The sequence below is a fragment of the Cnephaeus nilssonii genome (genome assembly GCF_951640355.1).
Source record: "Cnephaeus nilssonii genome assembly, chromosome: 1".
Lineage (NCBI taxonomy): Eukaryota > Metazoa > Chordata > Mammalia > Chiroptera > Vespertilionidae > Cnephaeus > Cnephaeus nilssonii.
The window spans coordinates 3,748,691-3,761,009 of record NC_137072.1 but is presented as its reverse complement, the minus strand read 5'-3'; the positions used below and the strand labels follow the sequence as shown (position 1 = coordinate 3,761,009).

General features: G+C 39.4%; 1 protein-coding gene across 5 annotated transcripts in view; it reads left to right on the top strand.

Moving 5' to 3' along the window:
* Window positions 1-12,319, top strand: part of LRRC49 (leucine rich repeat containing 49) — a 226,464-nt gene that overhangs the window by 62,139 nt on the left and 152,006 nt on the right. For all 5 annotated transcript variants that reach the window (XR_013813530.1, XM_079771304.1, XM_079771303.1 and 2 more), the window contains one exon: window positions 11,561-11,622. Coding sequence is in view for 4 of the 5 variants with exons in the window: in XM_079771304.1 (XP_079627430.1) it covers window positions 11,561-11,622 (62 nt within the window). In the remaining variant the exon portion in view is untranslated. The remainder of the gene's footprint in view (window positions 1-11,560; window positions 11,623-12,319) is intronic.

Here is a 12,319-nt window from a genome sequence, read left to right as displayed (position 1 = left end):
AAGCCACCATGGCGGAAGCCAAGGCAGAGGTGGTTAAGGGCTATCAGGCAGGCAGGCGAGAGGCGATTAGGGGCGATCAGGCAGGCAGGTGATCAGGCAGGTGGGTGATCAGGCAGGCAGGCAGAGGTGGTTAGTGGTGATCAGGCAGGCAGGCGAGCAGTTAGGGGCACGAGTGGTTAGGAGCCTGCAGGATCGGGCCTAAACCAGCAGTCGGACATCCCCTGAGGGGTCCTGGATTGCGAGAGGGTGAAGGCTGGGCTGAGGAACCATCCCTTCTGTGCACAAATTTCATGCACTGGGCCTCTAGTTTAGTATAAATTTCAGTTTATATGAGATAACGATGATCTGTTCCTTGAATATTTGATATGATTTATCTGTTAAATAGGGTAGTTTTAAATGATTGAACTCAGTAATAATAGTGGGCATCAGTTTTGATGTGTAATAGTTTTCTTTCATCTAAATTCACTTTTTTTTGATGTTCTATTTGTAGTCATGTCTCCCTTAACACTTCTACTAATGCTTATTTGTACTCTTTTTTTTTCCTTGATCAACATTACCTGAAGGCTGTGTATTTTACTAGTGGTCTCAAAGAACCAGCTTTTGGCTTTATTGAACCTCTCTCATAGCTTTTAAAAAATATATTTTTGTGGATTTTTGATGTTATCTCTTATTCCCTCTATTTTCTTTCTAAGGTTTTGTGCTGGATATTTGATACATTGGTTTTCAGTCTTTTTAGTTTTTTAATATGAGCCCTTAAGGTTATAAATTTCCCTCTAAGAACCACTATAGTTTCTTCCCCCAAGTTTTGCAATTTAGTAGTTTTATTATCATTTAGTTCTAAATACTTTTATTAGTTACATTATTATTTCTTCTTTGAGCCATATGCTATTAAGAAATATATCTAAAATTTTTAATATGGATTGTCTTGTCATTCTTTTCTAATTTATTGTATTGTGGCTAGTGAATGTGGATTATATGTAATTGGTTCTTTGACGTTTGTTGAGGTTTGCGTTATTACCTTGTTAATACTTATCGTCAATACTTATTAACAATACTAGTAGCCCGTTTGTACGACGATTCGTACAATAGACCTTCATTCACCTGGCTGCCTGCACCAGTTTTCTGCCGGCACCGGGGACCCAGGCCTTGGCTGTGGCCACCGCCTTCTGCCTTTTTCAGGGTCGGGGCTTGGCCCTGGGCAGTGGCCTTGGGCTCGGCTGCACCCAACATCCCTGCTAAGTATCGCAGGAGCCGACCCCCAGTGGTTTCCTGCGATCGGTGCAGGCTCCCCGCTGGTGCCCAAGGCCGGGAAAGCCTCTGCCCCAGGCTTTCCCGGCCTTGGGCTCGCCGCACCCAGCGTCCCTGCTACCGATTGCAGGAGCCGACCCCCTGGTCGTTGCCTGCGATCAGTGCAGGCTCCCTGCTGGTGCCCAAGGCCGGGAAAGCCTTCCCCCGAGGCTTTCCCGGCCTTGGGCTCCGCCACACCCCAACGTCCCTGCAACGGTTTCCTGGTGGGCGTGGTTGGTGGGCGTGGCTTGGGCGTAGTGAAGGTACGGTCAATTTGCATATTTGTCTATTATAAGGTAAGATATTTGCCTAGTATGTACTCAGTATTTGAAGCTATGTTTCTAGGTATACGTAAATTTAAAATTGGTGCATTTTCCTGGTAAATTGTTCCTTTCCTCATTATGTATTAAATATCTTTATTACTCATTTCTTCATTGAACAAGAATTTTTGAGCATGGGCCCTATGCCAGACACTGTTCTAGATATGTATTGTTTGTATCAGGAAGCTAATAATACTTCCTGTCTTAACATTTATTTTGTATAATGTTAATATCAGCTTTCTTTTGGTTATTTTTCCTGGTATATCTTTTTTATTCCTTAGCCTTTTTAACATTTTAAATTTTGACATAATTTCAGAAAATGTTGCAATAATGGTATAATAATAATTACCAGTAACTGTTATTCAGATTTTTTAAATGATAGCATTTTAGTACATTTGCTTTATACTCTCTTGATCATTCTCTCAACTCTTCCTTTCTCTTTATATCTACCAGTCTCTCTGATTCTCTATTTTTTTCTGAACCATTTAAGAGTTAGTTGCAGGCATTATGCATCCTTATCTTCACATATTTCAGTGTGTATTTTCTAAAATCAAGGAATTTTCCTATGTAACCACATTACAGTGATGAAAACCAGGAAATTAACATTTTATGATACTACTAGAGGCCCAGTGCACAAAACTCATGCACGGGTAGGATCCCTAGACCTGGCAGGCGATCATGGCTGATCTGTGGGGTTACCGGCGGGGTGATCAGGGCCCCCCAGCTGGCACCTGCCTTGGCCAGCCTGGCACCGCCAGCTTACCAGCCTCGTCCCCTGGCACTGCCGCTGGTTACCTCCCTCTGTGGGGCAACCGGCGGGGCAATCGGGGGGCTCCGCTGGCACCAGCCTCAGCTGGCGTGGGGCCTGCGGGCTGGGGGCAGCTCCTGCTCTGAGCATCTGCCCCCTGGTTGTCAGTGTGCATCATAGCGACTGGTTGTTCTGCTGGTCATTCTGCCATTTGGTCAATTTGCATATTAGGCTTTTTTATTATATAGGATTACCTAACCTATATAGACCATTCAGATTTTCCCAATTGTCTCAATAGTGTCTATCTATTAAAGCAAAAGAAAATCCAAGATTGCATTTAGTTATGCCTCCCTATTCTTGTTTAATTTGGAAGTGTACCTGAATCTTTCTTTGTATTTCACGACATGGGCATTTTTTATAAGATTTTTTTTCTTTTATTAAGCTTTTAATTTTTTAGAGAAGTTTTAGTTTCACTGCAAAACCTGCAAGGCACAGAAGTTTCCAAATTTTTTGAAGACTATTATTTTATTACTTTGTAGTATGTCCCTCAATTTTGACTTGTCTATTGATGTTTTCTCGTGATTAGATTCAGATTATATACTTTTGTTAGGAATATCAACAGAAGCAATGATGAGTTCTCAGTGTATCATAATAAGTTCTTTAACTCTCAACCTTTTTCTTATAAAGAATGTACAGCTTCTTTTTTAAATCAAGGTAACATTGATTAAAACATTATATAAATTTCAGGTGTACAACATTATAATGTAATATCTGTATACTGTATAATTCATGCTCACCACCAAAAGTCTAGTTTCCATTCATCACCATATATTTGACCCCTTTTACCCATTTTGCCCTCCCCATCTACTCTTCCCCTCTGGTTACCACAAGCTGTTGTCTGTATCTTTAAGTTTGTATTTGTTTTATTTGTTCATTTGTCATTTTTTTGTTTTATATTCCACATGTGAGTAAAATCATGTTTTTTATCCTTTTCCATCTGTCTTATTTCACTTAGTGTAGTATCCTCAAGATCCATGAATGTTGTTGCAAATGGCAATATTTCATCTTTTTTTTTACAGCTGAGTAGCCTTTTGCAAGAAAAATAAATAAAAGGCATCCAGATTAGGAAGGAAGAAGTAACAATAATAACCTTAAATGTAAATGGATAAAATATTCCAATCAAAAGCTATAGGGTAGCTTGAATGTATAAGAAAACATGACCCATATATATGCTGCCTACAAGAGACGCACCACAGAACAAAAGACTAATACAGGATGAAAGTGAAGGGATGGAAAAATTTTCCCATGCCAATGGAAATGAAAAAAAAAGAAAGTGGGGGTAGCAATACTCATATCTGAACAAATAGACGTTAAAATGAAGGCCATAACAAGAGACTATGAAGGCCACTTCATAATACCGAAGGGATTGATCCAACAAGAGGCTATAACCCTGGTAAATATGTATGCACCCAACATAGGAGCACCTAAGTATATAAAAAAACTTCTGGAGGACCTTAATGGAGAGATCAACAACAATACAATCATAGTAGGGGACTTTAACACCCCACTAACATCCCTGGATAGATCTTCCAGACAAAAAAATTAACAAGGAAACAGGAACCCTATACAACACACTGGATCAGATGGATTTAATTGAAAGTTACAGAACATTTTTTCATCCCAAAGCTGCAGAACATACATACTTCTCAAATGTACACGGGACATTCTCAAAGATAGACCACATGTTAGGACACAAAACAAGTTCAAGAAGATTGAAATCATATCAAGCATCTTCTTGGATCACAATGGCATGAAATTAGAAATCAACTATAATAAAAGATTTCAAAAACATTCAAACACACTGAGGCTAAATAGCATGTTATTAAACAACTAGAAGCCCGGTGCACGAAATTCGTGCACGGCGGGGGGTTGTCCCTCAGCCCAGCCTGTACCCTCTCCAATCTGGGACTCCTGGAGGGCAGTCGGACATCCCTCTCACAATCCAGGACTGCTGGATCCCAACTGCTTGCCTGCCTGCCTTCCTGATTGCCCCTAACCGCTTCTGCCTGCCAGCCAGATCACCCCCTAACCACTCTGCTGCCAGCCTGTTTGCCCCCAAATTCCCTCCTCTGCCGGCCTGGTCACCCCTAACTGCCCTCTCCTGCAGGGTTGATCACCTCCAACTGCCCTCCCTTGCAAGCCTGGTCCCTCTCAACTGCCCTCCCTTGCAAGCCTGGTCCCTCTCAACTGCCCTCCCTTGCAGGCCAGGTGCCTCCCAACTGCCCTCTCCTGCTGGCCATCTTGTAGTGGCCATCTTGTGTCCACATGGGGGCAGGATCTTTGACCACATGGGGGCAGCTATATTGTGTGTTGCAGTGATAACCAATCTGTATATTATTCTTTTATTAGATAGGATAGAGGCCTGGTGCACGGGTGGGGGCCAGCTGGTTTGCCCTGAAGGGTGTCCCGGATCAGGGTGGGGTTCCCTTGGGGCGTGGAGCGGCCTGAGTGAGGGGCCTGTGGTGGTTTGCAGGCCGGCCACGCCCCCTGGCAACCCAAGGGGAGGCCCTGGTATCTGGGATTTATTTTCCTTCTACAATTGAAACTTTGTAGCCTGGAGCGGAGCCAAGCCTGCTGCTCCCTCCGGGGCGGCAGCCATCTCTGTGACAGTTAATTCACCTTCTACAACTGAAACTTTGTAGCCTTAAGCGGGTGAGCCCGGCCAGGGTGTGCGGAAAGCTTTGCTTCCCCTGTTGCCGGCGGCAACCCTGGCCTGCTCTCTCAAGCTCCATTCTGCCGCCATTTGTTTGAATTTGTTTACCTTCTATAATTGAAACTTTGTAGCTTGGGTGGAGGCTTAGGCCTGCAACGGCTATGGAAAGCTTGGCTTGCTCTATTACCTGGGAAACCTTGCTCACTGTGGCTGTAGCCATCTTGGATTGGGGTTAATTTGCATACGCGCCCTGATTGGCTGGTGGGCTTGGCTGGTGGGTGTGGCTTATGTAGCGGAGTGATGGTTAATTTGCATATTACCATTTTATTAGAGAGGATGAATGGGTTCAAAGCCACTGTTCTCACAACTGCCTGGTACTGGCACAAGAACAGACATATAAACCAATGGAACAGAACAGAGAACTCAGAAATCAACCCAATCCACTATATTCAATTAATATTTGACAAAGGAGGCAAGAGCACACAATGGAGTCAAGACAGTCTCTTCAATAAATGGTGTTGGAAAAATTGGACAGATACATGCAACAAAATGAAACTAGACCACCAACTTACACCAAACACAAAAATAAACTCAAAATGGATAAAAGACTTAAAGGTGAGATGGGAAACCATAAAAATCTTAGAAGAAGCCATAGGCAGCAGAATATCAGACATACACTGAGTGGCCAGATTATTATGATCTCTGAACGCATAATAATCTGGCCACTCAGTGTATATCCTATATAATAAAAGGCTAATATGCAAATTATCCCCTCGACAAGGAGTTCGACCAGCAGACAGGCCGGCCAACTGCCCATGTCCCCTCCCCCTGGCCAGGCTGGCCGGACCCCACCCATGCACAAATTCATGCACCAGGCCTCTAATACACACACACACACACACACACACACACACACACACACACACACACACACTGAGTGGCCAGGTTATTATGCGTTCAGAGATCATCATAATCTGGCCGGTCAGTGTATGTTGTAGCAATATCTTTACCGATACAGCTCAGGGCAATGGAAACTAAGGAAAAAATAAACAACTGGGACTACATCAAAATAAAAAGCTTCTGCCCAGCAAAAGAAACCATCAATAAAACAAGAGAGTGCACTGCATGGGAGAACATATTTGCCAATGTTATCTCCAATAAGGGTTTAATCTCCAAAATTTATAGGGAACTCATACAACTTAACAAAAGGAGGATAAACAATCCAATCACAAAATGGGCAAAGGACCTAAATGGACACTTTTCGAAAGTGGACATACAGAAGGCCAAGAGACATATGAAAATACGGTCAAAGTCACTAATCATCCGAGAGATGCAAATCAAAACAACAATGAGGTACCATCTCACACCTGTCAGAATGGCTATCAACAAATCAACAAATGACAAGTGCTGGCCAGGATGTGGAGAAAAGGAACCCTTGTGCACTGCTGGTGGGAATGCAGACTGGTGCAGCCACTGTGGAAAACAGTATGGAGCTTCCTCAAAAAATTAAAATGGAACTCCCATTTGACCCAGTAATCCCACTTCTAAGAATATATCCCAAGAAATCAGAAACACCAATCGGAAAGAATATATGCACCCCTATGTTCATAGCAGCACAATTTACAATATCTAAGATTTGGAAACAGCCTAAGTGCCCATCAGCAGACGTGTGGATCAGAAAACTGTGGTACATCTACACAATGGAATACTACGTTGCTGTAAAAAAAGAAAACTCTTACCATTTGCAATAGTATGGGTGGACCTGGAGAGCATTATGCTAAATGAAATAAGCCAGTCGGAGAAAGATAAATATCACATGATCTCATTCATTTGTGGAATATAATGAACAACATAAACTGATGAACAAAAATAGATCCAGAGACAGAGAAACACCAAACCATCAAACCTCAGAGGGAAGGCAGGGAAGGGTGGTGGGGTGTGGGAGGTAAGAGATCAACCAAAGGACTTGTATGCATGCAAATAAGCATAACCAATGGGCACAGACGGGGGTGAGGGCATGTGCATAGTGGGTGGAGTGGGAGCTGGCGGGGAGAGGTCAATTTTTTGGCAGTTCTACATTTGCTTTCTGAAATTTCTACTGACTCTTGCTCTACTAACATTTTTCCCCCCATAGGTTAGTAGCTTGGGATAGTCAGAATGTTATTAAAGCCTGAGTTGAGTTTGTGTCTTTAGCAAGTTTTGCCAGGAGTGATAGGGGCATGAATGCTAAGGACCATTTTTTATGAGGCGTCTTGTTAGATCATGCATGTGATGTAAATTTGAACTACAAATTCAAGTGAGGAAACACCTATGATTATGAAATTGAGGCTTTTTTCTTTTTCCTCATAGCTATTAAATCTATCTCTCCTAGATTATAAAGACTAGAAATCTTTGTAGTCAGAGTTTCAATGGCTGTTATCAGTATAATTTCCAGTTCCCTTTTATTGTTTTCTTTGTGTGAGAGGATTACAACAGTGCATAGAAGAAAAGCAGACTTAAAGAGTAACTTGCAGCTAGATTGACTGATACTTACTGCCATGTAATGGGTAGTAAACAAATATAAAAAGCAGATATGCATATTAATGCCTTTGGGTAACAGACCAAATAATGGGCTTTTCTTCATTGGCATTTAAATGCAGTCAAACCTTTCTCTACCATCTCCTATTTCTGAACAATTTGGTTCTCAGCCAAGTTGTGCACAGAAAAAATGTCTAGGTTGTGAAACCAAACTTTGGTTTTTGAACTGATAACTCTTTCATGCTAAATACCCCAGCATGCCAAAAATGATCTCTCAGGCCACAAAAAAAGAGAATACTTTTGTTGTTGGGGAAGTCAAAGATTAGCACAATTTTAAAACATAAAGAGGCCATCTAGTGCAACTATTGCTAAGAGTGTGAAAGAAACATTGATCACAGGCAATTGAAGAGGTATAAAAACTGTTGTTGATTTGGATAAATAAAAAGCATTTAGCCAGTGACAGCATTTTGGAGGCAGCAATATATGAACAAAGATGTTGCATGCTGACCTGAAAGACACCCCTGGAACCAGTGCTGAAAGTGATTTAAGGCTAGTAGGAGGTGGTTCAGTAAATTTAAGAAAAGAAGTGTTTATTTATAGATTAAACAGTACATTAGACATGTACTGTATATAAGAAAGATTTAAATGGAATCATTTGTGGTTCTGGAATGGATTAATTCAATTTACATGATTTCTAATGGGGAAAAAATCATTCGGTTTTCGAACAAATTGCTTCTCAAACAGCCTATCGGGATGAATTAAATTCGAGAACCAAGGTTCCACTGTATATGATTAGAGTCATTGATATGATGTCTTACACATATTATTCCTCATGTAATATGTGTCTCTGTCACAAAGTGATGACTGTAGCAAGTAATCATGTTGGAATTTATTTAATAAACCTTTTAATAAAAATATCACTTTTCCTTTGTTTTTTTCAAACTTATTATGCTTTGTTAATAAATATGTTTCCAGTTCTCAAAATCAAATCAATCACCTCTATATATTTTTTACTCTGACTTTTTTTGTATGACAGAATAAATAACAAGATGAGAGTAACTGTGATTTTATTATGGTCATCTTTGTCCTACTTGATGCATGCCAAAGCCTTTGTCTCTTTGCCTTTCTTTTTCCTTATTCCTCTGCAGGAGGCTGCTCTAAAAATAGATGTGATACACATGGTCAAATTGCTAAATCATTTAGTTCTTTTGTGAAGTTTAAGAATGTGGAAAACACTGAGCAGAATAGGACAAGGATATTTATCAAATGGCAAGTTATTATTCTTTTGAAGAATAAAGAATTATAATCTCAATAATTTTGTATTTTTATTTAAATCCATTTTAAAATGATTATATTTTATAAATATATAAAATGGTTTTGAATCTTCAAAAAAGTTTTGAATGTGATTCTCAGAATTGCATTTTGTTAAATATAATAAATTTGAGACTATGAGCAGATTAATAACAAATGAACTATAAATATTCTGTATATAAATATTTTATTTTATTATCTTCTCATCTTAGGTATGTTAACATTATTGCCTCTTTGCCATAGTTTTTCTGCCTATGATATTGTTATCTCCAGAAAAGAACTGTTGAGTTTAATGCTTGGCAATGAAATATGGTGACTTTTTCTCAAAGTTATGAGGATTTAGCTTTTTTACATCATTTCTCCTTCCCCCATCATTCCAAAATAATTAAACATTTTTGGTAAACAGATTGTTGAATACTGATTCCCCCATAATTGTAATGCCAAGAATTCATTACAAAGTATATCTCTGAATTGCTAGAAAAATTAAAGAAAAGTTATAATTTTCTTTAAAAAATGAAATTTGGAACAACAAAAATGATTGTGTAATTATTTTGCTTTTTAAACTGCTGGAAAGACTGCCTATTGAAGTGGTTATATATGTAGTTGAATTCTGATTTTTAGCTTTTCGATTTATTGTGAATATTTTTCATAGCTCTATTAGGTCATGACAGTTACTGATTTTGAAAATTTGATAAAGACCTGCTAAAATTTTATTTTATAAATGAAGATAAATATAAAACACTATAACTTAAATGAAGTTTAAAAAACTTTTCTCACAAATTATCACCTGATGTAATTTGATTTTATATTTTAATAGCCAAAAAATGTGTCTTGAAAGGTGTCTGTAGTCTCTGGAGGTGGTAGGCTGGAGCTCAAAGAGACAAAAAATAATTTTTTTTAAGATGCCTTGATTTAGTAGAATTCCAGGCTACTACTTCTCAGTTTCTTCCAGTTGGATGTCAGCAAACAATGCTAGTGCCTAGCAAAATATCAGGTAGATTCCAGGAAGAATTGGGAGAAGGGATTCTCCAAGAGCACAGAGAGGGCTTTCATTTAGGTTGTGACTCCATACTTCTGGAGAGCAGATAGGAAGCAAGCTACCATTTTCTTTGGAAAATAGAGCCCTGGAATAAAATGAGCTCTACTACTAGTCTATCACTCCTCCTCTACCCCACTCCCCTCTCATTTCTGGGAATATCAGAGAGTGAGGTAGCTGGTAGAGCTGGTTCAAGAAGTTTGCCAACATGCGGAGCCTATCGCCCACTGCGGGGACTTCCTGTTTTATGCAGACTTATTTTTTGACCATGGTTGATAAGCTCTAAAATCACTAACTCACAGCTATGGAACAGGTTTTCAGGGCTGGGCCTGAGAATGGTAATGCCCAATGAATGGAGTACTGAGTGGGTGATTTGATAGCTGCAGTTATATTTGTTTTACACTCTTTAGGGCCCAAGGGGTTGAGAGAAGGTTGGAAGACCCCTGTGCTATTTTAAAAAGCAGAGTACTGGAAGTCAGGATAAATGGAATCTGTGCGCTCAGCCTCTAGGATAGTATGAAATCCTGAGTCACCTTCCCATCCACTTCCACCCTACCCCTGCAACAATTTCAACTGTATACTTTTTCTTATGTGAATAATGATATTGCAGGCTAAGCTTCCTCTTAACTGTCACTCCAGTATGTCATACTTTTCAGAAGGTTTGTGTCTTTTCACTTAATGAGATTAGGTAACTTTGTTTTTATTTTAAAAAATCATTTGGGCCCTGGCCGGTGTGGCTCAGTTGGTTGGGTGTTGTCCTGTGCACCAAAAGGTTACTGGTTCGATTCCCAGTCAGGATAAATGGCTGGGTTGTGGGTTTGATCCCCCATGTAGGGTGTGCAGGAGGCAGATGATCAATGTTCTGCTCTCACCTCGATCTTTCTCCCTTTCCCTTCCTCTCTCTCTAAAAATCAATAAAAATACTTTAAAAGTAATTTGGGCCAAAGATTTCAATATTTGCTGACTGTAATTACATGTAAACAGCAGAGGTTTGCTTTTGGGTGCTGTACCTTAACAGAAAAGGGTAAAGTTCCAATGACAAGAACCTCCGATTCTTGCTTAGAATGGAAATTGCCCTTATGGTGCCCTTCAGTGACACTATGATCTGCATTTAGTTTTATGGAGGAATTGTTTGTGTTTTGTTCATTTGTAACTGAGTGGTATATTTCCAAAGGTTTAAGAATAGTGAGGTAAATTGCTTTGAAATTCTAGTACTATTTGGAAAGCGAATTGCATAAATTTAAAATTTAAAGCATTAGAATGGCTTCCTTTTGAAAATGAATTTTAGCAAATGTTTGATCATACTACATTTGTGCTACGTTCAAATGCTGAAGAAGCATTTTGGCTTCTTTCCCAAAAGCATGCTTAAAGAGGCTAGCAGCAGCATCTCTCTGTTCTCTTCAGTGCTTTACCTTGTGAGTGGTGCAGCTGGTTCTGCGGATGTACTGAAACCCTCCCCTTTAATCTGCAGTGGAGAAGAATGGAGCTCAATGTCCAGGAGAAATCTATGGCCTAGCAAGGTTGCAGTGAATAGAATTGACTATTTATTTCAACAGCTGAGCAAGAAGACATTTATAATATTTCTTTTGCTTTTGGCTGATAAATTTTTGCTTTCTGTTTCCTTCTAGAGAGATGTGGATAATTTGCCCTGCCTCCAACGTCTGTTTCTCAGCTTCAACAATATATCTAAGTAAGTGGAAACTCCCAGTTTGTCATTTACTAATAACTTGATTGTGTGGTTTATAGTGTTTTAAATTAAGATTGTAAGTACCTTGGAGAATTTATTGACATGTGAGATTTTAAATTGGAAAATGATAGGGCCATTGGTGACAAAGTTCTTTGTAGAAAAACAAAGCTCTGTTGTGTATCAGTGCCTCTCATACTAAAAAATGAAATTTATGTAACATGCTTTTTATTCCATTATACTTTAGGTTGCTCTCTTGCAAAATGTGGAAATTTCAACATTACATTTTGCTGTCTTTTGGTTGACACTTATTGCACTAGTCAGTTGAATTAGAATTTCTTTCATAAATTACCTACTAAGCAGTTTTGATATAGCTGACTATATTTGTCAGAGACATTTGCTAATTAGGCCATAACTTCTAACTTAGTATCCCTACTTAGAATGAATGCTGCCAAGAGACTGTATACTAACATATATATGAATGTATAAGTTTTGCTTTACAAAGATTTGAAGCATATAATTCTTTATATTGTGATAAAGTCTCACTCACTGTCAGTGTGTCAATGTGGGAGATTTCAGAACTGGAGCTGAAACAAACAGTCAGACTTTTCAGTGTCAAGGGACCTCTATTCCTTCTCAAATTCTTTTCTTCTCCTTCTTCCCCCTAGCCACTTAGTTTCAACTGGGTTTTATAACTAACTAC